Source organism: Balaenoptera ricei, chromosome 2 (assembly GCF_028023285.1).
Source record: "Balaenoptera ricei isolate mBalRic1 chromosome 2, mBalRic1.hap2, whole genome shotgun sequence".
Lineage (NCBI taxonomy): Eukaryota > Metazoa > Chordata > Mammalia > Artiodactyla > Balaenopteridae > Balaenoptera > Balaenoptera ricei.
Genome location: NC_082640.1, coordinates 107805186 through 107833157, shown reverse-complemented (window position 1 = coordinate 107833157; position 27972 = coordinate 107805186). Strand labels below are relative to the sequence as shown.

The 27972-nt window shown below is 37.3% G+C and overlaps 1 protein-coding gene across 6 annotated transcripts in view; it reads left to right on the top strand.

The window, feature by feature from the left end:
* Positions 1 to 27972, top strand: part of CDIN1 (CDAN1 interacting nuclease 1) — a 212389-nt gene that overhangs the window by 26791 nt on the left and 157626 nt on the right. Inside the window, exon 1 of one of the 6 annotated variants that reach the window (XM_059915593.1) lies at positions 6532 to 6658. The exons of the other annotated variants lie outside the window; for them this stretch is intronic. Coding sequence (XP_059771576.1) covers positions 6585 to 6658 — 74 coding nt within the window. The 5' untranslated portion in view covers positions 6532 to 6584. Of the gene's footprint in view, positions 1 to 6531; positions 6659 to 27972 lie in introns of those variants that run through there. 6 annotated transcript variants of the gene reach the window in all.

Here is a 27972-nt window from a genome sequence, read left to right as displayed (position 1 = left end):
CAATAATGTAGTTCACAGAAGAGTTTGAGCACATAATTTTACAGTATTTAAAATAAGCTATGGGAAAAATACAATTTATTAAAGAGCATATTTTGCTTAAAAGTTTTACAATACAATATATAAGATCAAATACCTTACTTTATGTGACTTAATGTATATGTGACTGCATTCCATCTGGGAGCTTGGTCTCACTGGGAGACATGGGCCCATGATCACAGCTACTTCTTTGAGATTGACCTAGATTTCTTTTCCTTCTTTCCTTTCCTTTTCTTTTTTCTTTTTTGTTCTTTTCTTCTCTTCTCTTCTTTTATTTCCTTTCTTCCTTTCTAATTTGAAATTAAATTATTGTATGTTGTATAAATATTAATCTTTTAATTGGCATTTTTCTTATTGAGATATAACTCACATACATAACACTCACCCCTTTAAAGTGTACAATTCAGTGGTTTATAAACCACTGGTATTAGTATATTCACAAAGTTTTGTAACCATCACCATTATCTAATTCTAGAACATTTCATGACCCCAAAAAGAAACTAGATACCCATTAGCAGTCAATCCTCATTCCTACTTTTGCTCGCCCTAGCCCTTGGCAAACACTATTTTGCTCTCTGTCTCTATGGATTTACCCATCTGAACATTTTATTTAAATTGTATCATATGACCATCTTCTTTAACTTAGCATAATGTTTTTGAGTTTCATTCTTGTTGTGGCCTTCTTTTTCATTGCTTAATAATCCATTGTGTGACTATACCACATTTTGTTTATCCATTCATCAGTTTGTGAATATTTGGTTGTTTCTACTCTTTAGCTATTATGAGTAATGCTTCTATGAACATTTGTGTGTAAGTTTGTGTCAACATATGTTTTTATTTCTCTTGGGTAGATACCTAGGAGTAAAATTACTGGGTAATATGATTTAGCATTTTGAGGAACTATCATACTCTTTTCCAAAGTGTTTGCACCATTTTGTATTCCCACCAGCAACGTATGAGGTTCCAGTTTCTCAGCATCCTTGCCGACACATGTGTATTGTCTGTCTTTTTGATTATAGCCATCCTGCTAGGTATGAAGTGGTATCTTCTTGTGGCTTTGATTTCCATTTCCTCGATGGCTAATGATGTTGAGAATCTTTTCCTGCACTTATTGGCTATTTGTATATCTTCTTTGGAGTAACGTCTGTTCACATTCTTTGCCTACTTAGGTTGTCTTTTTATTATTATTGAGTTGTAAGAGTACTGTATATTCTTTTTTTTTTTAAGATTTATTTATTATTTATTTATTTATTTATATTTTTGGCTGTGTTGGGTCTTAGTTGCAGCACGCGGGATCTTCGTTGTGGTGCGCAGGCTTCTCTCTAGTTGTGGTGTGTGGGTTTTCTCTTTTCTAGCTGTGGTGCACAGGCTCCAGGGTGCGTGGACTCTGTAGTTGTGGCGTGCGGGTTCCAGAGGTTGTGGGCTCTGTAGTTTGCGGCACGCAGGCGCTAGTTGAGGTGCGCGAGCTCAGTAGTTATGGCACGTGGGCTTAGTTGCCCTGCAGCATGTGGGATCTTAGTTCCCCGACCAGGGATCGAACCTGCGTCCCCTGCATTGGAAGGCGGATTCTTTACCACTGGACCACCAGGGAAGTCCTGAGTACTTTATATTCTTGACACAAGTCACTTATCAGATATATGTGATTTGCAAGTATTTTCTCCTAGTCTTTTTAGTTTCTTGATGGTATCTTTGAGTTATTCTTTTAAAAGGATCTTATTTCCAGAAGGAGTGTATACAAAGTCAATGTAATGATATCTGTAACCTTCTTTTAAAGAAAATAATTATTGCTCTTTCATAAAGTTCTTTTTGTTTGATAAAACATACTGTATTGGTGAACGGTGTTTTCAGTTAATATGTTAAATTAAAAAAAAAAATTGGCAAGACATCTCTTGAATACAACTTAAAAGGTCAGACACATTTTAATATTTTCCTCTTTTCTTGGCCTTTTAAAATTATGCACATGAATATATCTTGAACATATCATCTAAAATTAAGTGACAATCTGATATGAGCTATGTTAGTAAATGCTAAAGATAAAAAATTGTGCAAGTCAGTAAAAGTATGATTTAAAAAAATAACTGTATAATTGTGAAGAATCTGGGCCCTATCAACTTGAAATGAAAAAAACTTGAACTAAGTTCCATTGCTTTTTAAAATGCAATTAATCAGGTATGGTTTATGAAATGTATTCTTTTAGGTGAGCATTGGAAAGGGTCCATCACCTTTCCCGTGCCGCTAGATCCAGGCCTGCATATCTGAGACAGGACTGGAGGTCTGGCTTCCAGAGCCAGTTTTGCAGCTGTCCTGACAGATAGCATGGCCCTGGGCAAGTCACTGAACTCTCTGGGAACTCCAGTTTGTCTGTGTGGATAGCAAGAGTTTCTGCTCTTTGCACAGGCTTGCTGTGAAGATAAATGAGGGCTGTGTAAAAGCTCTTATGAGAGAGGTAATACCCTGCCAATCTGGAGGCTGGTGTTTTTGTAAAGCTGTGAAAGGAAACTTCTGACAATCTCAGGGAGAGAAATTAAATGAGAACTTCTCCCTTGTCCAGTTCTCTGTGTGACCACACGGTAGCTCTCTGACTTTTCCGAGCAGGGCATGCACCTTAGAGCTACTCTGGCTGAATGTTATCTCAGAGGTCTTAAAGTGATATATCGCCCAGGTCATTTACTAGCAACATCTAGGCAGCAGTTTACAAACCATAATGTGAGAAATTTTCAGTCAATAAGCAGGTATTTGCATTAAAAACAAAACAGATGACAGCTGCATCAAAGCACAAGGGTAATTGTGTGTTGAAATGATATTTGACTAAAACAAGGGAGCATGTAAGAAAGTCACTTGGAATTGTCGTACTGGAAGAAGCAGCTAATTGCTTGCTCCTCTTGTCACTTTGCTTCTTTTAAGTGACTTAAGCAAAGTACACTCTTAAATTGTGCCTTTATAAATCTTTTCATTGGTGTAATATGAAAATTATAAATGTGTGATTGTCCAGACTTTTTATCCAGTCACAGCTGTATAGTATATCACCTCTTTTGGACAGTTAATGGGATGCTGGCTTTTGTGCCATTCACCCTGGGAAATAAATGAATAAACTTTCTTTCACGTCTCCTTTGCCACACTTTCTTTGATTTGGATTGGTGCGTATATAACTGTGTGTGTGGGAGTGGATGTGTATTTATTTTTACTTTATGTGTAAGGATAATAAGAATATATGAAGTCTAGCTTTTGGCTGGATTCTGTTTTGCATATAATAATATACCTGTTCTGTTCAATGGCTACCGTCTCAAGAAAATTAAGTGTCTACAGAATTGGTGACCTGTTGTTAAAAGAACTTGTAAAATCTTTCTAAATGAAAAATTATTCCAGCAGTATCTAATATTGGCAATTTTCCTCTGTCTGCTTTTAGAACTTATTGGCCAACCAGGTCAGACATTATTAAAGTTAAAGGGATCTGGTGGGAAAAGTAATGGTTTTGTGCTACTATGAATTTTAAATGTTTCCATTTTCGTGTGTTACAGTATCATCTGTTCTCACATGCCCCTAAAAACATATAGAAGTTTCAGACCAAATTCAGGGTCAGGGTTAAAAAGTGATGATGCTTCTGACTCATTCTCTTAGAATTATGTCACCCAAATTATCTGCATACCATTTTGTGCCAGAGTACATTTTATCAAGTCATTTGAAAGAACTTAGTATGAGAAGATTTTTCTTTTTTTTGGTCGTTTCACTTCTTTGTATACCTGTTGTGTTCAGTGAGTACAGAAATTTACTGTACTCACTGAACACAACAGGTATACACTATACTGAAATTGTAGGCAGTTCTTCATTTCTGAAAGTGTGTTTTTTGCTTAGCCAAAGCAGTACGCTTTAAATGTAAAACTCTTGGTGAGCCAGAGTCTTATGCAACATTCTTTCTGAGAGTCCACTCTTCAGCACATGGAGCGTGTTAACAAACAGATGCTTGATAAATATTTGTTGAATTACTGAATACACGAACTGAACACTTAATAGGAGTGGCTTCTAAATGCGTACTTACTTAATGTACAAAACTAAGTACTGGATTTAGTGAAGTGAGGAGAGACTGAGAAGAAGATTTACACAAAATCATCATGGGTCCTTTGAATGGATGGTAATACCTCCTTCTCTTTTGAAATGAAATGAAACATCCATGTCTCATAAAATAAGTTGCTTTTTAATTTTCTCAGTGTTGTAATGATCTCAGAAGAGAAGAGAGGAAAAAAGTTTTGTGTTTTGAGAATCAAATACTTCATTCCTAAAGATAGTAAATATTATACTGAGGGGATAGTGTCTTGGACTGAAAGCACCAGAGAGGTCTTTGTCTTTTATCAAATGAATAGCACATTTTAAAATTGGTGTTATTTCCAACCCTAGATTCTCTTGCTCACCAATGATGTTGGAGAAATGAAATTCATCATAACAATGATTGGAGAGCCCTCTCAAAGGAATACCATATACCAAGAGTTTAAAGTGGCTTGGATTTATTAAACAAGAGGGGAATCAAGGCAGCTTTGAAGTAGGGAGTTAACTCTTAGCCCTGTTGCATTGTTGACTATTACAGCAGCTTGGTTTATGGTCATCGAGTTCACTTGTAGAGTACGGTACTCGTGGCAGAAACTGTAGTTTCCCCCAGTATCTGCTCTCTCCTTCTTCCACAGTGGTAGAGTCCTTGATTTTGACCAGGCATGTGACTTCCCAGAACAGAGGCTCCCTCGCAGCTAGAGTGTGTGGCCATGGCACTGAGTTTTGGCTGTTGCAGAGTAAGGGCAAGTTTCATGTGGTAGCTTCATGAACCTTCCTTGAAAGACAGCCTTTGTCTCTCTTCTTCAAAGTCCCTTCTCCTACTTGCTGTCTGGAATTAAGAGGCCACTATCTTACCTGCGAGGGTGAGGCCTGCACCCTAGAGATGCTGGGGTGTTGGCTGGAAAGAGCCTGGTTCCCCGGGGCATCCTGGAGCAGAATTGCTTTGCTGGAAGAGACAAATTTCTGCCCTGTTTAATCCACTATTGTTCTGGATTTTCTATCCCTTCCAGCTGAACGTCACCCCATCTGATATAGAGGTAGAGATGCTGGGTTTCCTCAGATTGGAATTCTGGGGTATAAGGTCAGAGTATAAGTGGATCAGACCAAGTTTCTCACCATATTCAGAGCTATTTCAAAGTACTTATTACCTTGCTGATTGCTGGTGAGTCATGTAGCTTTTCAGTAAGGTTACCCACCATCTCTACTTTCCTGGTACTGGATTTGGTCTGACTGAATCAAGAGTCAAACCTGGCTTTCACAGATTTCCTGCAATGACTACCTGTTGGCATTCTCTACCTGGATGTTGTAAAGATTAGGAGCTTGGTTAGGGTGAGGAAACTGATTATATAATGAACCAGTCACTGCTTTTTCCAAGCATCCTTATTCATAGTCTAGCCATGGGCACCATTTCCCTGAGGTCATCCATCTCACTAATTTTTTTAATCTCACTATTTACCGATGTCTTTTAAAAAATAATAATTGTTTGTTATGAACTTTGTCATGTTGTAGTCCTTTTCCCAAAGTGACAGCAAAGGCCAAATCATACTGGATGTTTCTCCTGTATTTAGTATGGCCAAAATTTCTAGGCCTTAAAAATCAATTAGTACCATGCTACTCTCTTACTCTTCTTATGAAGTTTAAAATCACTTGCTGTGAGGCACCGTAGTTGTTGGAAACAAAAAGTCTTCCCTTTAGCAGTGCTGTCTCAGTCATGTGTTCACATGTTGTCCTAATGAATATTTATTATTCTGAGTGTCTGTGATGTGCGGTGTTTTTGCATTTTCTCTTAAAAAGGGTGTGTGTTGGCTATGGGTTGTGTGCATGTTCAGGAACGGGAGGAGGAGAGTTACTCTTCATTTAAGTAATCATTTTAAAGGCTCATATGTACCAGGCCCTATGGTAAATGTTGGTGATATAAATTTAAAAAAATATAAAGATAAAAGGAACCCCTGCCTTAAAGAATTCAGAGTGTAATGAAAAAAGCAAAGGAAGAAAGGAAGAATACTTGAAATTAAAATTCAACATGAGACTTATTTATAGGCTCACTAAATCCAGAAATCTGAAGGGTTTCATGAACTCTTAGACAAAAGCAATTCTATTGAGAGCCCTTGAAACAGCAGTGCTGGTCTCCCAAGAGCCAAAGAAAGCTCCTTCTAAGGATGTTTTTGAATGCTTAAAATTAAGATTTTTAAAAACAGAGGCTTTCTCAGCTGGTTTATTTGTTTTTTGGTTTGCAGCCACATGTTTTTCCTCTGATTTTCTTCCTGGGACATTGTGTAATCGTCAGAATACTGGTGCAGTTCAGTTTTAATGTAGTCATTTTGGAAATTCGCAGGAATCCTGCATATTTTTATTCTAAAAGAAATTCTGAAGGAGAACATTTGCCTTTGTAGTATTTCGACTGAGTCTAACATTGGACCAGTGAGAAAATATAGAGAAACCATCAGAAAAGCATATTGAATGTGTATACAGGAAAATGTAAATCGTATGATACAGGCTCTTCATTCATGTCATTGTCTGGAAGGAAGATGCCATCTCCTAGCCACGAGGATGAGAGCTGCATCTTAGACAAGGTGGACAGGTGAGCTGGGAGTAGCTGGGTCTCAAGGACTTGGAGTTGCAAGATGGAGTTTTGAGAAGCTTTGTCCTTTAGGAACTAGATGCTTCTATGTATGTTTTGGTAACTTTTTCTAAGTCTGCATTTCCTAATCTGCATACAGTAGTATTAGTCTTATCTAACTGATACCCAGTATTGTTTTAAGAATATAATTTATATGAAATTATAAAGTATTATACCTATTTTAATCTAATTTCTGAAAAAATTCATTTAAAAATTAATTTTACTATCCTCTTATTTAGAGGGACAAATTCCTTGGTGTTAGCGTTTCAGAATTGTGGGACGTGTGTTATCTCATATAATTATAATATTTGTTGGCTGACTTAAGTTCAGGGTTTTTTTTCTTTGTTTGTTTTTCCCCAAGAGCTTTTAATCAAATTGCTTTGGTCTAAGAATTCGTGATGGACTAAATGAAATCCTTCAATCTTCTGGATTTAGTGAGACCATAAATTAGCTTCATGGCAAATGTGTCTTTCTTTTTCCCTTTTCGCTGGACACAATTCATTGAAATGATGACTGCCCCCTAAGTGGTTAGAATTTTATGTATGGGAAACTCGAAGAGAAAAACTTTTTAAAGTAAGGTGTCTGTTTCTTTCATCATAATGTTACCTGCATTTGATTCTTTTCAGTGTGCTTATGCTTAAAAATAGGTTTCAGTATATGTTCCCTGATATCTGGAACTTAAAGCTGAACGAGTTTATATTCAGAATAGATTTTCTAGCACTTTTACTGTCGCATGTAGGGCAAAGCTGGGCGTGATCTAGTTTTCTTCAGTCAAGTGGGGCGGGCTTGTGGCAGGGCTGGGGCAAGTGGGCCTGCCTGTGGGCTTCCCTCTCTCCCTGTTCATCGTTGTAGAACATGTTGAGAGGAAAACAGAGCAGGTGGCTTGTGGGTGGGCCAGCGTGAAGCAGAGAGAGGCAACTGTGGGGGACCCCGTCCTGAATCACCTCTGTGTTTGTATCAGTGAAGACGGCCTTGCTAGCTCCCTCTGATCTGGGGAAAGGGTGCAAGCCTCGGGAGGTCATTTTGACACTGAGAAGAGAATGCAAGTGTCTTCTATCAAAATCAGGCTTTTCTAAATATTGAGACACACAGTTCTCTGGAGCTGCTGATACGCTGGGCACACCCAAATTTCGGGAGAACCTCGTACAATCTAATACAGTGTAAGCTGCAGTTCTGTAGAATAAGGGGCATCAGCTATTGTGTTTTCTGGTCCAGTGGTGTTTTTTTGAGAACACACATGAAACCCAGTCACATTTTTAAGATATTGTATACTTGTCAAGGAAAAGATATATTTTTCCCCTCTGAATTTTTATTTCTTATATAAATAACATTAAAACCAGAAAAAAAAAAGGAGTAAAGAAATCACCTATAACCCCATTAGGTAAGGTATTTATACTACTTAAAAAAAAAAACCTAAGTACTGCTTACTGTCCATTTCCAAGTCTGCATTTAAATAAAAATAATATTTAATAAATGGTCATCATGCTCTGAAGAGAAAAAAAATCACCTTTAACCCCAAAATCTGACACATTTTTGTATTATGTCTTCTTTTATAGACTTTGAACATATGCTCACTTAAATCTATACTTATAAACATAGTGTAAATATAACTTCAAGTTATATTTAAAACTGCATTCATATACAGCCAGTAGCTGCACATGAACTTTACTGGATGATGAATTCAGATCTGCCAAGCTGAACTTCCATGGTGAAAAGGTGGAAGCCTTTTGTGTGCAGAATCTATTCTTCTGACCAGTGTTACAGTACGAGTGACCAGCTAATTGTTGGAGGCCCCACTGGTGGGGTGCTCTGGGCAGGATCAGGGGGGCGGCAGTGCTGGCTGACAGGAGCTCTCCTGCAGTGTGTTTTGGGCATTGTTCTTGGTTACGAGGCCCCAGAGCCTGAATTTCTGGTCCTGAAGGAGATTCCAAGAGCTGTCTGAAAGTCTTTACTTCCCTTTTCTACTGAAGCTAGATTGTTTGCAGCTGAGAATCTTGTGATATTGGAGTATTGCTGCTTCTTTTTTTTTTTTTTTTAACATCTTTATTGGAGTATAATTGCTTTACAATGTTGTGTTAGTTTCTGCTGTATAACAAAGTGAATCAGCTATATGCATATGTATATCCCTATATCTCCTACCTCTTGCATCTCCCTCCCACCCTCCTTATCCCACTCCTCTAGGTGGTCACAAAGCACCGAGCTGATCTCCCTGTGCCAGGGAGCTGCTTCGCACCAGCTATCCATTTTACATTTGGTAGTGTACGTATGTCAATGTTACTCTCTCACTTCGTCCCACCTTACCCTTCCCCCTCCCCGTGTCCTCAAGTCCATTCTCTACATCTGTCTCTTTATTCCTGTCCTCCCCTAGGTTCATCGGAACCATTTTCTGTTTTTTTTTTAGACTCCATATATATGTGTTAGCATACAGTATTTGTTTTTCTCTTTCTGACTTACTTCACTCTGTATGACAGACTCTAGGTCCATTCACCTCACTACAAATAACTCAATTTCGTTTCTTTTTATGGCTGAGTACTATTCCATTGCAAATATGTGCCACATCTTCTTTATCCATTCATCTGTCGATGGACACTTAGGTGGCTTCCATGTCCTGGCTATTGTAAATAGTGCTGCAATGAACACTGTGGTACATGTCTCTTTTTGAATTATGGTTTTCTCAGGGTATATGCCCGGTAGTGGAATTGCTGGGTCATATGGTAGTTCTATTTTTAGTTTTTTAAGGAACCTCCATACTGTTCTCCATAGTGGCTGTATCAATTTACATTCCTACCGACAGTGCAAGAGGGTTCACTTTTCTCCACACTCTCTCCAGCATTTGTTGTTTGTAGATTTTTTGATGATGGCCATTCTGATCAGTGTGAGGTGATACCTCATTGTAGTTTTGATTTGCATTTCTCTAATGATTAGTGATGTTGAGCATCTTTTTATGTGTTTGTTGGCCATCTGTATATCTTCTTTGGAGAAATGTCTATTTAGGTCTTCTGCCCATTTTTAGATTGGGTTGTTTGTGTTTTTGATATTGAGCTGCATGAGCTGCTTGTATATTTTGGAAATTAATCCTTTGTCAGTTGCTTCTTTTGCAAATATTTTCTCCCATTCTGAGGGTTGTCTTTTTGTCTTGTTTATGGTTTCATTTGCTGTGCAAAAGCTTTTGAGTTTCATTAGGTCCCATTTGTTTATTTTTGTTTTTATTTCCATTTCTCTGCAAGGTGGGTCAAAAAGGATCTTGCTGTGATTTATGTCATAGAGTGTTCTGCCTATGTTTTCCTGTAAGAGTTTTATAGTGTCTGGCCTTACATTTAGGTCTTTAATCCCTTTTGAGTTTATTTTTGTGTATGGTGTTAGGAAGTGTTCTAATTTCATTCTTTTACATGTAGCTGTCCAGTTTTCCCAGCACTGCTTATTGAGAGGCTGTCTTTTCTCCATTGTATACTCTTATCTCCTTTGTCAAAGATAAGGTGATCATATGTGCGTGGGTTTATCTCTGGGCTTTCTATCCTGTTCCATTCATCTATATTTCTGTTTTTGTGCCAGTAACATACTGTCTTGATTACTGTAGCTTTGAAGTATAGTCTGAAGTTCGGGAACCTGATTCCTCCAGCTCCGTTTCTCTTTCTTAAGATGGCTTTGGCTATTCGGGGTCTTTTGTGTTTCCATACAAATTGTGCAATTTTTTGTTCTAGTTCTGTGAAAAATACCATTGGTAGTTTGATAGGGATTGCATTGAATCTGTAAATTGCTTTGGGTAGTATAGTCATTTTCACAATGTTGATTCTTCCAATCCAAGAACATGGTATATCTCTCCATCTGTTTGTATCATCTTTAATTTCTTTCATCAGTGTCTTATAGTTTTCTGCATACAGGTCTTTTGTCTCCTTAGGTAAGTTTATTCCTAGGTATTTTATTCTTTTTCTTGCTATGGTAAATGGGAGTGTTTCCTTAATTTCTCTTTCAGATTTTTCATCATTAGTGTATAGGAATGCAAGAGATTTCTGTGGATTAATTTTGTATCCTGCTACTCTACCAAGTTCATTGATTAGTCCTAGTAGTTTTCTGGTAGCATCTTTAGGATTCTTTATGTATAGTATTGCGTCATCTGCAAACAGTGAGTTTTACTTCTTCTTTTCCTATTTGGATTCCTTTTATTTCTTTTTCTTTCCAATTGCTGTGGCTAAAACTTCCAAAACTATGTTGAATAATAGTGGTGAGAGTGGGCAACCTTGTCTTGTTCCTGATCTTAGAGGAAATGCTTTCAGTTTTTCACCATTGAGAACGATGTTGGCTGTGGGTTTGTCATAAATAGCCTTTATTATGTTGAGGTAGTTTCCCTCTGTGCCTACTTTCTGGAGAGTTTTTATCATAAATGGGTGTTGAATTTTGTCAAAAGCTTTTTCTGCATCTATTGAAATGATCGTATGGTTTTTATCCTTCAGTTTGTTAGTATGGTTTATCACATTGATTGAGTTGCATATATTGAAGAATCCTTGCATTTCTGGAATAAACCCCACTTGATCATGGTGTATGATCCTTTTCATGTGCTGTTGGATTCTGTTTGCTAGTATTTTGTTGAGGATTTTTGCATCTGTGTTCATTAGAGATATTGGCCTCTAGTTTTCTTTTTTTGTGACATCTTTGTCTGGTTTTGGTATCAGGGTGATGGTGGCCTCATAGAATGAGTTTGGGAGTGTTCCTGCCTCTGCTAAATTGTGGAAGATTTTGAGAAGGATAGGTGTTAGCTCTTCTCTAAATGTTTTATAGAATTCACCTGTGAAGCCATCAGGTCTTGGGCTTTTGTTTGTTGGAAGGTTTTTAATCACAGTTTCAATTTCAGTGCTTGTGATCGGTCTGTTTATATTTTCTGTTTCTTCCTGGTTCAGCCTCAGAAGGTTCTGCTTTTCTACAAATTTGTCCATTTCTTCCAGGTTGTCCATTTTATTGGCATATAGTTGCTTGTAGTAATCTCTAATGATCCTTTCTATTCCTGCAGTGTCAGTTGTTACTTCTCCTTTTTCATTTCTAATTCTGTTGATTTGAGTCTTCTCCCTTTTTTTCTTGAGGAGTCTGGCTAACGGTTTATCAATTTTTTTTATCTTCTGAAAGAACAAGCTTTTAGTTTTATTGATCTTTGCTATAGTTTCCTTCATTTCTTTTTCATTTATTTCTGATCTGATCTTTATGATATCTTTCCTTCTGCTAACTTTGGTGTTTTTTTTTTTTTGTTGTTCTTCTCTCTCTAATTGCTTTAGGTGAAAGTTAGGTTGTTTATTTGAGATGTTTCTTGTTTCTTGAGGTAGGATTGTATTGCTATAAACTTCCCTCTTAGAACTGCTTTTGCTGCATCCCATAGGTTTTGGGTCATCATGTTTTCATTGTCATTTGTTTCTAGGTTTTTTTTGATTTCCTCTTTGATTTCTTCAGTGATCTCTTGGTTATTTAGTAGCGTATTGTTTAGCCTCCATGTGTTTGTATTTTTTACAGTTTTTTCCTGTAATTGATATCTAGTCTCATAGCATTTGGTCAGAAAAGATACTTGATACGATTTCAATTTTCTTCAATTTGCCAAGGCTTGATTTGTGACCCAACATGTGATTCTCCTGGAGAATGTTCCATGAGCACTTGAGAAGAAAGTGTATTCTGTTGTTTTTGGATGGAATGTCCTGTAAATATCAATTAAGTCCATCTTGTTAAATGTGTCATTTAAAGCTTGTGTTTCCTTATTTATTTTCATTTTGGATAATCTGTCCATTGGTGAAAGTGGGGTGTTAAAGTCCCCTACTATGTTTGTGTTACTGTTGATTTCCCCTCTTATGGCTGTTGGCATTTGCCTTATGTGTTGAGGTGCTCCTATGTTGGGTGCATAAATATTTACAATTGTTATATCTTCTTCTTGGATTGATCCCTTGATCATTATGTAGTGTCCTTCTTTGTCTCTTTTAGTAGTCTTTATTTTAGTCTATTTTGTCTGATATGAGAATTGCTACTCCAGCTTTCTTTTGATTTCCATTTGCATGGAATATCATTTTCCATTCCCTCACTTTCAGTCTGTATGTGTCCCTAGGTCTGAAGTGGGTCTCTTGTAGACAGCATATATACGGTCTCTTGTTTGTATGCCTTCAGCCAGTCTGTGTTTTTTGGTTGGAGCATTTAATCCCTTTACATTTAAGGTAATTATCGATATGTATGTTCCTATTACCATTTTCTTAATTGTTTTGGGTTTGTTCTTGTAGGTCTTTTCCTTTCTTGTGTTTCCTGCCTAGAGAAGTTCCTTTAGCATTTGTTGTAAAGCTGGTTTGGTGGTTCTGAATTCTCTTAACTTTTGCTTATCTGTAAAGGTTTTAATGTTTCCATCGAATCTGAATGAGATCCTTGTTGGGTAGAGTAATCTCGGTTGTAGGTTTTTCCCTTTCATCACTTTAAACATGTCCGGCCACTCCCTTCTGGCTTGCAGAGTTTCTGCTGAAAAATCAGCTGTTAATCTTATGGAGATTCCCTTGTATGTTATTTGTTGCTTTTCTCTTGCTGCTTTTAATACTTTTTCTTTGTATTTAATTTTTGATAGTTTGATTAATATGTGTCTCGGCGTGTTTCTCTTTGGGTTTATCCTGTATGGTGCTCTCTGTGCTTCCTGGACTTGATTGACTATTTCCTTTCCCATGTTAGGGAAGTTTTCAACTATAACCTCTTCAAGTATTTTCTCAGACCCTTTCTTTTTCTCTTCTTCTTCTGGGACCCCAAAATTCGAATGTTGATGCATTTAATGTTGTCCCAGAGGTCTCTGAGACTGTCTTCAATTCTTTTCATTCTTTTTTCTGTATTCTGCTCCCTGGCAGTTATTTCTACCATTTTATCTTCCAGCTCACTTATCCGTTCTTCTCCCTCAGTTATTCTGTTATTGATTCCTTCTAGAGTATTTTTAATTTCAGTAACTGTGTTGTTCATTACTGTTTGTTTGCTCTTTAATACTTCTAGATCCTTGTTAAATGTTTCTTGTATTTTCTCCATTCTGTTTCCGAGATTTTAGACCATCTTTACTATCATTACTCTGAATTCTTTTTCAGGTAGGTTGCCTCTTTCGTCTCATTTATTTGGTCTTGTAGGTTTTTACCTTGCCCCTTTGTCTGTAACATATTTTTTTGTCCTTTCATTTTTTTTTTTTTTTTGATGTGTGGTCTTGTATTCCTGTCTTACTAGTTGTTTTGCCTGAGACATCCAGCACTGGAGTTTGCAGGCAGTTGGATAGAGCCGGGTCTTGGTGCTGAGATGAGGACCTCTGGGAGGCCTCACACCAATTGATGTTCCCTGTGGTCTGAGGTTCTCTGTTAGTCTAGGGGTTTGGCCTCAGAGCTCCCACCACAGGAGCTCAGGCCTGACCTCCATCCTGGGAACGAAGATCCTGCAAGCTTCATGGCACAGTTTGAAAAAAAAAAAGAAAGAAAGAAAGAAAAAAAGGAGCAGTACAATATTAAAGAATATAAAAGAAAATAAAATTAGAAAGATAAAAAATATATTAGGAAAAACAAAAGTCTAATTGGAACAACTGCAACAAGGTAAAATAAAACCACAGCAGATAAAAGAAAAAAAAAAGTGGGGAGTGGGCGGGGCAAGCCAAAAGGAGAGACCACTAACAAAGTATAAAGAATAAAATAAAATTAGAAAAATAAAAGATTTTTTTAGAAAAGTAAAAATGTAAAAGAATCAACAACAATGAATCAACAGGGTAAAACAGAACCCCAATCTAAAAGAGGAAAAAAGAAAAAAAAAAAAAAAAAGAAAAACAGCCTTGGCTATGGGGGCGGAGTTTAGGCAGGGGTGGAACTTAGGCAGGGGCAGGGTTTAGGGTGGGGTGGGACCTAGGCGGGTGGGGGGTGATTTTTGAGCGTGGGGCAGGGCCTAGGTGGGGCGACGTTCAAGCGTGGGGTGGGGCCTCTGCTTAGTACCTGCACAGAAGGGGAGAGGTAGCGCGTGAAAAGGAGGGCCTCTAGAGTGTGGAGTTCGGGAGTTTGGAGGTAGGGCCCTGAGTGAGGGTGTGGGGCGGGGCCGGGGCTCTGTGGGGCAGGAGGGAGGCTCCCAGGGCAGAGGATTAGGCCCTGGAGCCCAACAGGCTTCCCAGTGCCTAAGTGGACACAGAAGGCACTGGCCGTGTTACCTTCCGTTCCTTCATACTCCTCCCCGACGGTCTCCAGCAGGGTCTCCCCCACCCGCCCCCCCCACTGGGCCACTAGACCCCTAACCATGGGTGGGTCCCGCTGGGTGTAGGAACTCCTTCCCTCCCCCAGACACCCCTCAGGGGTGCTGGTCCCGGAGGTCCAACCTTTACTTTTGCTCCCCCTTCCCTCCCTCCCACTCCCTCAGGACCCGCACGTCTGGAGAGGGCCTCAGTGGGCAGAGGATCAGGCCCAGGATCTCAGCAGGTTCCTGGGGGTCCAAGTGGGCAGTGGAAACCTGGCCACTCTCCCTTTTGACCTCTGCCCTCCCAGTGGTTCCCCAATTTCCCCCTTTGGGCGTGGGATCCATTCCCCTCCCCCAGCTGCCCCTCAGGGGCGCCAGTCATTTCCCGCCTCCACTTCTCTTCCCTCTTCAGTACCCCCATGTCCCACGTCCTACCCGGTCGCTAGGGGTTCCTCCCATCCCCTTAGGTGTCTCTGGTCCCCCACCGGTACCTGGTAGGTGCCCTAGTTGTGAGGAGACGTGAATTCCGCGTCCTCCTAGTACACCATCTTGACTCTGCCCCCCTGGAGTATTGGTTCTTGAAAGTAATTCTGTTTTATCATTTGGACGCTGTATTAAGAACACAGGGTTTGAGAACAAACTGTCTATGTTCACATGCTGGCTGTGTTAATTTGGATAAGATACTTCTCCCTTTCCCTCGGTTTCTTAAATACTACTAGTGCTTTTATTATTACAGTGATGATAATTAAATAGAGTGGTGCTTGGACCTAGGTAACTAACCACCAATGTTGCCATGTTTGTCATCATCATCACCAGGATCAGTGGTGTTCGTTGAGTGCCAACTCTTGATTAGACAGAGTTCAACAGAAATGGGGAAAAGTTACAAATAGGATATTCTGGCGGAAGTTAGTGTGTAACAGCCTAATTGTGTTGTACATAGTCTTAGTGACTGAACTCCATTTATGCTTCTCCTCTGGTTTCTCTTAAAACACATAGAGAAGTGGGGAAGGCATTTATAGCCATTTAAGATTGGTTTTATTGGAGTGAATGACATTAAGTGCTGAGATTAACTGCCAAAAGAATTTGATTGTGAGTTAAGAATAAAAGGCTGTGGTAAGAGTTAAAATTTTGTGTTTAATCAGAGAAGAGCTTAATGCATTTTAAGGCATTCCATGTACTGTTTTAATATTCCCAGCATTTATTATTAAAGTGGGGTGGCTGTAGAATAATTATAGTCCATATCATGATGATGATGTTTTTAGAGAAGGCTGAAAATCTACAGTTTTTTCAAACTAATGTAGTAGGGAAAATATAGCACCTAAAGCTTCAAATAGTTTGCTGACCTCCTAAGAACACAACTGAGGCCATGTAGAAGCACTAAGTGTTAACGAAGTTACTTTTATGCCAATTCCTGCATTTCTTTGTTAACTTCTTAAATGAAAAGCATCAGTTTAGTAATTGGGGGTTGGGAATACGGGATAAAAGACAGAGAAAGAATATGAGATTATGACTACCATTATGTTAATAAAACTGAAAATTTATTTGGGAAGAAAGTGGTAAAGATGATAGTTTGATCTTTAAAAATGATAACCATTATAAAGTGAATCTGGTCAGTCATTATTACTAGTTTTATATAAGATCTCTGTGACCTATTAAATTAAGAAAAATTAAGAGGACAGAACATGTATTTTTGAATAGAAAAAGAATAAGGGAATGTTTAAGTGGTTTTAAACAATATTCTAAACTTTTTTACTTTGTGGAAAGTTTACAAAAGTGTGTTTGTTAGACATAGGCAAGTAAGATTTTGGTCACAGAATTAAATTAGCCTCTAGATGTTCATTCATCCACTTGTGATGATGTAGAGTTGGCAGAATGACTTGGTATTCCAGCAGGATTTCATAAACTGAGAAATTCCCTCAGAAAAGAGGTCCATTCAAGGCATATTCTGTATAAACAAACCCAGAAAACATTTGAAATCCAGAGGAAAAAAAATTGGACAACATGAAATAAAATTAGCTTGTTTTATAAAACTCAGTATAAGTAATAAGCTGATGCAGGCATAATTTTTTTTTTCTCTTTTTGGGTGGGGAAGTTTTTAGAATCTACTTCCCAAGAAAGAGACTCAGTTAGGAAAGAACTCGAAAGAGCCTGACCCAGCCCTAAAACTTGAAGAATTAACTAGCTAGCTGGGAATATTGGAGAAGTGAGTGATTAATCATTAGCTCTCAAAGCGTGGCCTATTGTGAAAGGACCCCAGATGTCTAATTCCTTTTGGGCTGACATAACAAAAACCATAGGCTGGATGGCTTAGACAGCAGACATTTATTTTCTCGCAGTTCTGGAGAATGGAAGTTCAAGATCAGGGAAGATCAGGGTGCCAGCATGGTAAGGTCCTGGTGAGGACTCTCTTACTGGCTTGCAGATGGCCACCTTCTCACTATGTCCTCACTTGGCCTTTCCTTGGTGCATGCTTTCAAAGTGATCTCTCTCTTCCTCTTCTTATAAGGCCACTACAGTAATCCCCTCATAAGGGCCCTATGCTCATGACCTAATCTAACCCAAATTAGCTCCCAAAGGCCCCTTTTTCAAATACATTGTCATTTGTTACAGCAGTCATAGGAAACTAAAGTGTTTTACTATGGTAGGATGTTAAGTAAATTTTTATTTTTAAGTAAAGACTTCAGAAAGTGAAATTAATTCATTTGGTTTTGATAAGTAACTGTTTAAGAAAACTATCTGAAGGTTGATCAGAATCTGTAGTCTTTTCAGCACTGAATATTACTGAGGAAAATGAACAATGTTATTTGGTGCTATTTTAGGTCTAAGGCTTGTATTTTCAACCCTTCTGAGAAACACCTTTCTAAAACTAAACTCATTTTAAGAGTAAGGATTACCTCTTATCTTCCTTCAATTTGAAGTTGCTGCACAGAGGTGGGGGGCCCTTATAGGTCCTCATGACATACTTTGTCTCTTTTCCTGGGATTACCTAGTTCAAGCCAGAGACCATCTCATAAAAAAACTCTTTCAATACTTGAAGAATTGTGAGGTTGAATGTTTATATTTATTTACATATTTATATTTATATAAATATTTTTAGAAGTCAACTTTTCAGGTAAAGATCTAGTGGTTCTTTCATTAAGTGGCTGTGTTCAGTCTGTATCAAAAAAATATGGTAATTTGGGGGAGATTGGGATTTCATCAATGAAATAGTTGTGGTGCTAGACCCATGAAGTGATTATTTAACCTCTAGTGGGGGATGTGGTACCTTATAATCAATGGTGAATGAAAGGAGTTAATTATTTTCCTCCCATGTTCTCATACTGTGGTCTGATTACTTTAAATGCCTGGAAGTCTTAATAAACAATTTAATCACTCTAGCTATTGACCTAGAATAGACCTGCTATATTAGGCCCATATAGAAATGTCTGGTGTCAACATGAGTACAAGTCATTATTATAAGGACCACGGGACAGTTTTCTGATAAACTATACTTAAAATTTTAGGGCTCTAAGCAGAGAGAAACTTAATAAATCTAAATCTTGGAGTTGTAGAACAGATAAAAATCACAGAACTTTCAAGGTGAAAATAGACTCTAAAGTCATGGAATCCATATACAGATGTGAAACTGAGACTTCGAAATATTAAGTGATTTTTTTCCACTTAGAATTTAAACACCTCAAGAATAAAGACAGTTCCTATTGGTGCTCCCTTAACAGTACAACTTTTGATGCTCCCTATTGTTTAAAAAATAATTATGGAGTACATAAAGATGTCTGTCAGAAATTTGTAAGAGAAAACTAGTATTCCAGAGGGCTAAAAAGTGGTCCTAAGTCAGGGGAAGTGACACGTTACCTGGAAAAATAATCACTTTCCATATTGTGAGGTTATATAAAATTTGCATTTATAGTAAAAAGAACTGTCATTGAGAAGTAAAATTCAAAATTTTGATCTCCCATTCATTGCATCTTTTGGTGGTAAAAAGTGGGAACTTGGGAGTTTGGGGACTACTGGTGATATAATTTGTATTCTGATATATTTTGCTTTTTTATTTGTGTTTATGTTTTAATTTATACACATTGGTCACAGATACATTATGATTACTGAAATAATTGAAAATATGTGATATTCTCATCTGTTAAGATGGCATAGCTAAGTATTATTTCAGTAAGTCCTGCTTGTAGCACAAGTTATTTTTTCCTTGATTTACATGTACCTGGTGTAAAATAATCCTTTATGTAACTTTGGGCAAATCATTTCATCTCTGTGACTTTTACTTTTGTCATTTTTAAAGCGAGAGGGTTGGGCTTCGTCTAAAAACTCTATGATATCTCTTGAAATATTCCATTTACTAAAATAGCTTGATTTAATAGTGATAGCATGTCATATAGGAGTATCCTGAGGCCAGTTTTACCCTAAAGGGTAGAAGTTCTCCAAATAGAATGAGGAGATTCAAAGAACATTCTAGACTCCAGAAAGAAGATGGTAATTTATGGCGATGTGGTGAGATTAAAGTATAAACTGCTTGGGGGATTGAAGTGGGAAAGCATTGTGGGAGGGCTAAAAAGAAGGGGCCTAAAGCCAGGTTGAGAAAGGCCTCAAGTGCCTTGCTCATGAGTATGAACTTCGTTCTATAGGTAGTTGATGCCTCCTGGGATTTTCAAGCCAAGAGGGTATATCATCAGATGTGTATTTTAGAAACATTGTTGGTAAATTAGAGGTTGGATTAAGGAGTATAGAGATAGGAGGCAAAGGAAATGAATCAGGAAGCTATTTAGTCATTTAGGGAAGTAGGGACAAATGTGAGAAAAATTTTTGATTGCAGAATCAGCAGGACTTTGTGACTCCTTAGATGTTTCAGGTGTGAGGGAGAGGGAAGAATCAAGAATGACCATGGGATTTGTAGCCCAGCTGTCTACCTTTATGGAAATAATCGATTTAAGAGCGTTTGGGTATGAAACACATTTGTGGGAAAGGAGTATGGTGGTAAATTTGATTTTAAGATGCATGCGGCCAAATAGGGGAAATGTCCCATAAGGAGCTATAAAATTGAGAACGTGATTCTGAGTAGGGGTGGAGGCTGGAAACATATATATGTATGTTTGGAAGTTACGGCAGTAGTTGTTGGGAACACAGCACAGTGTGCTGTCACCCACATGAGCAAGTAGAATGAAGAGAAGAAGAGGGTTGGGGAGACCTCCTCCCTCCCCATCCGCTCCCCCACCCCAGGAAACCCCAGGGAAGAGGCTAGCAGCCAGTGGGAGAGAGAAAGATAGGTGGTTAGCAGGGGAGATGGAGAAGTTTTAGAAAATAGTTTCCTGGAATTCATAGGAAAGATTTTTAAGAAAGGGAAGATAGTCAAAGGTACAAAATATTGTGATGAGGTCAGCTAAGGTAAGAATTACGTCTTTTTCAATTAAGGAGTGAGTACAGAAGTGAGATTGCGGTGGGTTGGAGGCCGAATAGGATTTACTGAACCAAAGACCTCCTAGACAAAGACATTTGGTAGTGAAGAGAAACGGTGGACAGTAGTTTGAAAGGTGTAGACAGGTTGTGGCTTAAAGACAGAAGCGTGCTCAGAAGTAAATGAAGACTAGCCAGAGGAGAGGAAATGATGGAAAATACACTAACTAATACTCCATGCAGAGGTGGAAGAACGTTGAATTTTTACCAACCCGGGAAGAATTATAAATATCTTCCCATACAGGCTATTGTTATCAGACTATCATTATCTGTTAACTTTCTCTTGCTCTCTTACTCTTTCTGGCAATCATAATAAAATTTCTACAAACTTAAGGGTTTCTAATACTGTAGTTTTATCTGACTTATTAAAGAATGAAATCAGAATAAATTATTATAGGAAGAAAGAATTGATAAATATTTCTTACAGGTGTATCTATTATATTGTGTTGAAGTTATTGGGATTGCTTTAGAGAAAAATGACCCAACATCTGGTCTTGGAAGCAAAATTAAGTGTCTTTCACCCAGGCTTCTTATTCTTTATCTGATTTATGTTATGGCTCGTTCTAAAAAGTTAAAACTCAAATTTAATTAGAAAGGAAAGACGTATAGGTGCTTAAGCCTCTAATTAAATCTGAACGTTTAGAATAGGGTGGGACTTAGAGCAGAAAAAAAATCTTAGATAAATTTATCCAGCTCCTTCAATTCTTTCCATTTTTCTTCTCTTACTATTTAATTTTATTATGAAATATAGCACACATAGAACAGAGAATAGTATAATGAACTCTTTGAATCTACCTCTGTTTATATTTGCTTCAGATGCTTTTTACTTTTACAGAAATGAAATATCCTGACACTATCTACAGTTTTTTCCCCTTCAGATTTTTTTTTTAATTTTTTAAAAATTACAAATTTTAAATTAAAAAATTTTTTAATTACAAATTTTTAAAAATAAAAAAATTATTATTTTTTTTTTTTAAAAAGGGCTCTTTGATTCCTTTCCTCTTCTCTTTCACTTGAGGTAACCGTTGTCTTGAGTTTAGTGTTTATCAGCCTCATGTATTTCTTTTACTGTGTCCATAAATGTCCATGAACAAAAAAGGTAATTATATTTTGCTGTTCTTATATTTTATATAAATGGTAACAAATGTGTGTATAATTCTGTAGCATGCTTTTTTTTGTTTTTTGTTAAGTACTCCATTTTTGAAATGTATCCATGTTGATATCTGGTAGAGTGAGATATCACTTTGTTTTTGCTTTTCAGAATTTATTAACTATTTCTGACATGATTCTTCTCTATGGATTTTAAGATAAATTTATCTCATCCTACCAGAAAACTCTGTTGTGAATTTGGTTCCCCCACTGCTGCTGAAGGGCCCGGTGAGGCAGCTGGACCCAAGGGAGAGTGTACTCCCTGGGTGAGCTTTGACCACGGCACCCGGAGGGAGGATGGTCCCTCTCCACCCCTCCCTCAAATAGACTGTCCTGGAGCTTTTAAAAAAAAAAAAAAATCATAGATTAATGTGTAGGGAATTGACAGTTTAATTAATACTATCTTTTTACCCATGATACTTTCTTTGTAAAAATATCTCTTCATTTAGTCAGGAACTCTCTTATGCTCTTCAGTAATGTTTTATAACTTTCTTCAAAGGTGTTACATATTTTTGTTAAATATATATGTATAAAAAAACTTTGTTTTTTTATTATTGTGAATGAGGTCCATTTTTTTATTCCATTTTCTAATTTAATATTACTGTTTTATAATAATTCTATTTCTTTTTTTATTTTAATCTTACATATAGTTACCTTTCTGAGATCTCTTATTAGTGTTTAAAACCTTTGTTTATAGATTCTCTTTGTTTATTGATTCTCTTCTCATCTTCAAAGAGCGAGGATTTTATTTGTTTCTTTCCTTTTTGATTCTCTTATTTCTTTTCCTATTTTGTTTTGTTTGCTGGGATCTTCAGTTTTCCGGAGCCTCCTAGAATAAAATCGGTTTCTTTCTTTTTTTCCCCTTATATCCAATTAATGCAATACATTTCCCACAACTGTTGATACACACTACTGTCATTACTCAATTTTATGTATTTTTGTTATTTCCATTGTGATTTCGTCTTTAATCTATTGATTAGTTAGTAATGCATTAATTTTTGAAAATAAGGGTTTGGGGGGGGACTAACTTTTTAATCATTAAATTCAAATTTAATTACCTTTTCAGCAGATATAGTCTAGCCAAGTCCTGAACAGAACCTTTGACAGCTTTATAGAGCTGGAGGACAAGGTTTAGAGACCAGGGTCCACCAAAGGTGGGAACTCTTGCAAATGTCCCAGGCTTTGAGGTGGGACCCTAAAGGGCTATACCCTAGGAGTTAATGTGGACTGAAAGTAAAACACCTCTACATTACTATATTTCACCTTCAAGTTTACTTCAGTGGCCTAAAAATTCAATTCCTGAAATTGGACTAAGGTGATCCTGGACTCCTAGTGCTCCCAGAATCAAATCAGGATCCTCTCTGGAGAAAGTTAACCATTTTTGTATTCAGATTATTTATAAAGCAGTTTTTCAAGTAGTATGGCACATAATGGGAGATACTCAGTCACATAAGGACACATGACAACATAAATGGGAACCAGTAGAAACTGTAGAAATAGACTTAAAGGGGCTCTGGTTATTGGAACTACTAAACAGAATTTTTATAATCAAAGTTTATTCAAGATGTTAAAAAAGAAGATTGAAACTCTTCAGGGAACTTATTTGAAAAAAGAATCAAATAGAAAATCTACAAGTGACAAATACAGTTATTGAAATTGGATGGATTTAACTCAACGGATGTATTTAATAGCAAGTTAGACATTACTGAAGAGAGAATTAGTGAACTGGGAGATAGATGAGAAGAAAATATCTAGAGTGTAACAGAGAATAACAAAGAATAACAAAACGATGTAAAATATGAAGAGAGAGTAAGAGATAGAGGATACAGTAGGGAGGGCTAACATACACTTATTTGGAGTCTTGGGCAGGAGAAACAGAGTGTTAAGGCAAGTTTAAAGAAATAATACTTGAGAATATTCAAAATGTTGAAATGTATCCAGTCATATATTTAAGAAGTCCAACAAACTGTAAGCAGGAGCTTACTAAATACCAGAGTTAAAACTCCTAATAACCAAAGTTAAAAAAAAAAATCTTAAAACTGTGTAGAGAAATAAGGCACATTATCATTGAAAAGAGCTGAAATTTGAAATTTGACATCACCAACACATCTGCACTGCTGGAATTATTAAAAGAAAGTTATTCCGGATGGAAGAGTGGAAAAGGAAGGAAGGAAGGGCAATGAAATGGTTCATATGTGGATATATCAGAATGAACAGAAACTGTATAAAACAACAGCAATGTCTTGTGAATTTTAAGATATATGAAGAATTAAAACAACGTCAGTAATATTCTATATGTCAGAAGGGGAGAAATATAGATAGTGTTGCAAAGTTTTTGTATTTTCCAGGCAGCAATTAATCACCAAAGGGGCATGTGTTTATGTAAGATAATCATTAATAGTATAAGAGTACTCAACTTCCAAGCTGCCAGGGGAAAAATAATGAAGAATAAGTACTAAATCAATTTAAAAGAATACAAAAAAGGAGAAGAAAGGAATGTACAGTGATTAAGAAAATTAGCATTCAGTAAGATGATAAACCTAAATATATTAGAACATACATTAAATGTAATCAATCATAATCAAATCAATGTGGTATCTGTGCAGAGATAAACATATAAATCAGTGGAGCAGATTAGAGAGTCCCAAAATAGACCCTTAGATATTTGGTTTCCTCAAAGGCAACAAGATAATTCAGTCGGTAAATGGTGTGTGACCAATTGGATATATGTACAAAAATAACAAAAACAAAATGTGACTCCTATCTCAATGCACAAAATTAACTCAAGGTAGATCATAGGCCCAAATGTAAAAGCTAACATTCTTAAGCTTCTAAAACAAAAAATACAGAATTATCTTCATGACTATGAGTGGCAAAGATATCTTAGAAAAGACACACAAGACACACAAAAAGTACCAATAATAAAATTAAAGAATTGCAACATTGGACTTCATCAAAATTAAAAATTTTAGCACTTCAAAAGACAGCAGAAAGAAAATGGAAATACAAGCCATTAACTAGAAGGTGTGATAAGGATGTATAGCAATGGGAACTCTCCTTTAGTGTTGGTGGGAGTTTAAAATTGTTACAAACACTTTGAAAAATTGTTTGACAGTATCTACTAAAGCTAGAGATTTGCATGTCAGATGGCCCAGAATTCCACTTCTGCATTTATACTCATCAGAAATGTGTACACATATGCACCAGGAAACATGTGCAGGAATGTTCACAGCAGCATTATTCTCATTGCAAAAGACTGGAAACAGTTCAGATGTTCATCAATAGGATAGATAAATGTGGAGTATACTTATACAATAGAATATACTATACAACAATGAAGATGAATTAACACCACATAAATTAACATGGGTGACTCTCACAGACATATTATTGAGTGAAAGAAGACAGATGCAGAAGAGCACACACTGTGTGGTTCCATTAAAATAAAGTTTATGAACAGGCACAGCTAACCTATAGAATTTAGGGGTACATATTTGGGTGGTAAAACTATAAAGAAAAGCAAGAAAGTGATAAAGATCAGGTTCACCTGTGAGAGGGAAAAGGTGATGATCAGATAGAGTGCCTTTTGGGGTCCCAGCAGTGTTCTATTTGGTGACCTAAGTGGTTCCATGGTTTTGTCTTAAGCATGATAAAAATAATTTTAAAAGGTTAATGTGGGGCTTCCCTGGTGGCGCAGCGGTTGGGAGTCTGCCTGCTAATGCAGGGGGCACGGGTTCGCGCCCTGGTCTGGGAGGGTCCCGCGTGCCGCGGAGCGACTGGGCCCGTGAGCCACAATTGCTGAGCCTGCGCGTCTGGAGCCTGTGCTCCGCGACAGGAGGGGCTGCGATGGTGGGAGGCCCGCGCGCCGCGATGAAGAGTGGCCCCCGCTTGCCGCAGCTGGAGAAGGCCCTAGCACAGAAACGAAGACCCAACATAGCAATCAATCAATCAATAAATAAATCTTTAAAAAAAAAAAAAAAAGGTTAATGTGTTACGGCAGGAATAAATGTTGATATCTTTTGTAATGAAGGCATGTTACAAGAAATGTTTAAAACACAATTTTTGAAATTTTACTTTTGTGTATAGACAGAAAGACACACACACACACACACACATCAGACACAGAGTAAAAAACACAGGAACACAGATGGACACCTATGGATTTTACACAGAATATATACTATTTTATAACTAGGAAACGTCATTAAACATTATATAATAAAATTAACACTTATGGAGGGTGTTGTCCTTTGTAGAGAAGGTTGATTGGGTTTATACCTGTGTTGTTCAGGGAAGGATTTAAAGTTGCTTTGCATGCAGTAAATAGCATTTGAGCAAAAGACACATTTACAGTCAGTCACATAGAGACACTTCAGGCAATGGTGTGGTTATTAACAAAATACACCTTAGCTGCAGGAAGAATAATGGAAATTACCCAACAATTTTTTAATCCTTGACTGTTTCCTGTAGGAAAAATTTTTTTATATAGTTAATTAAAGGAAAACTGCATTTTGAGTTTTTTTAAAAGGGAATATCGTCTAAGGCCATAGAATTTGATCAAAACTCTTGACCTCCTGTGGCTTCAATTTTCTATCAAAAAAGCAAGAATGCCCACCTTTCAGGGTTGTTTGGAGTGTAATGTAACATATAAATGCTTAACCTTAAGCAACGGGTATTAGCACACATTAGAAGGGCAGATTAGCATGGGGATTAAGGGCTTGGGTTCTGGAACTGAACCTGGATTTCGATTTCCAGTTCTACCACTTACCTAGTTCTTTAATTGTGTACTTTCCTTAACTTCTCTTTCTCCATTTCCCCATTTTTAAAATAAGGACAATAATAGTACCTACCTCAGAGGATTGCTATGACGGTAAAATAAAAGGCACAGTATAGTGTGTAGCACAAAGTAGGTGTTCATATAACTCTTAACTCTTGCTGTAGATAGAGCTGTTTTGGATGTGACTTCAGTTTGTCAGCAAAATTAGTTAAGTGCCTGGGACAGTAACCACTTTTTTTGTATATATAAAACATGAGTATAACTTATAAGAATTTTTTGTGATAGTTGATTACTTCTAAGCTTAATGGTGCCATCTATATAGTCACATGTGGGAATATTTGCTACTATTAGGCATAAAATGTAGTCTATATCCTCAATATGAAGTTGGAAATTAGAAAGAAGAAATGGGTGTGGGGGGTATGATAGATACATTTTTCTCTATTTCTTCAATTTAGTTTATATATTTTTTTCCTTTTTTCTCCCCAGTAATTTCTCAGAATACCAGTAATCTCTCATGACTCTTTCCACTTCACATTGTTATTTTCCTAAAAAAAAAAAAAAAAATTAGTAGTACTGCTGTACCAAGCCTTGATGTCTTATTGAATTCCATTTTGATTTTAGAGGGGAAAAAAAGGCTCTATGTTTCAAATTTGTATGTATGGGTGTGGGCGGGAGTGAGGGAGGGAAGTGAATTGCTTTTATGGAAAACCTTCCTTGACTAGTGCCCTGAATCACTGACCACATACAGCCAATGTTTTATTGTATTCTTTCATGGGTTTAGAGAGGTTGTACCTTGTGAGGTCTGCAAGCCTAATGCTTTGTAAGAGTATCTTGCTTTATCTTCTTAGGTTGGTTTACTGCTTCCCGACTTCCAGAAGTAATATTCATTTTGTTCAGAGGATTTCAAGCCCATTAGAGTGTAGACATTGACACATCATAGATTCTATAGCAAAAGGAGCTTGAAAGTTGAATAAAAACATTTATTTCTTTATGGTCCTTTTCAGAAGTTGGGCACTTGAAAGAGGAAGAACTTAAAATATAATGTGTAGTATCTTCTTCCTGAAGGTTCTGCTTACTTTAAGTCTCCACCTGGGAACATCAAGACTTCCCCCTTGTAAGAATGTTGCTTTGCAGCTAAGTCTGTGCTAAGTTCTGCTCTTAGTCTTTGCTGCACCCATTCAACCCCCTGATGTTCATTTTCTCTAATATCCTTCAGGTTATTGAGTATCTTAGCTGGATGGGTGTGGAGACACGTTGAGTTAAATACTATATGGGGCACTGGTTTGTTGCCTGTTTACGTACCTGGCATTTGAAGTTTTGAATGCAATATAAAATGAGGGTAATCAGTACCCCATCAATGTTTAAAATCTATATGGAAAAGTCATTCACACATAGCAATTTATGATCTCTAGGCACATCAGTTTAGTGACACAGTGACAGACAGAGGAACAATTTTAAGGAAGCCAAATACAGTAGCTGCCAGCCAGGAAGAGAATTAGAAAGTATAAAAATGGGCAGCCTCTTCCAAGTACTGCATCCTGTACAGATGCCGTCGTGATAGGGCACCCTGTCTCCGAGCCCTCCCTCGATCGTGTCTCCTACTTCCTGGGCACATAGGAAATAGAAACCTTTCCTTCCTCCCTCCCTCCCTTCCTCCCTTCCCTCACTCCCTCCCCCCCTTCCTTTCCCCCTCTCTTCCTTC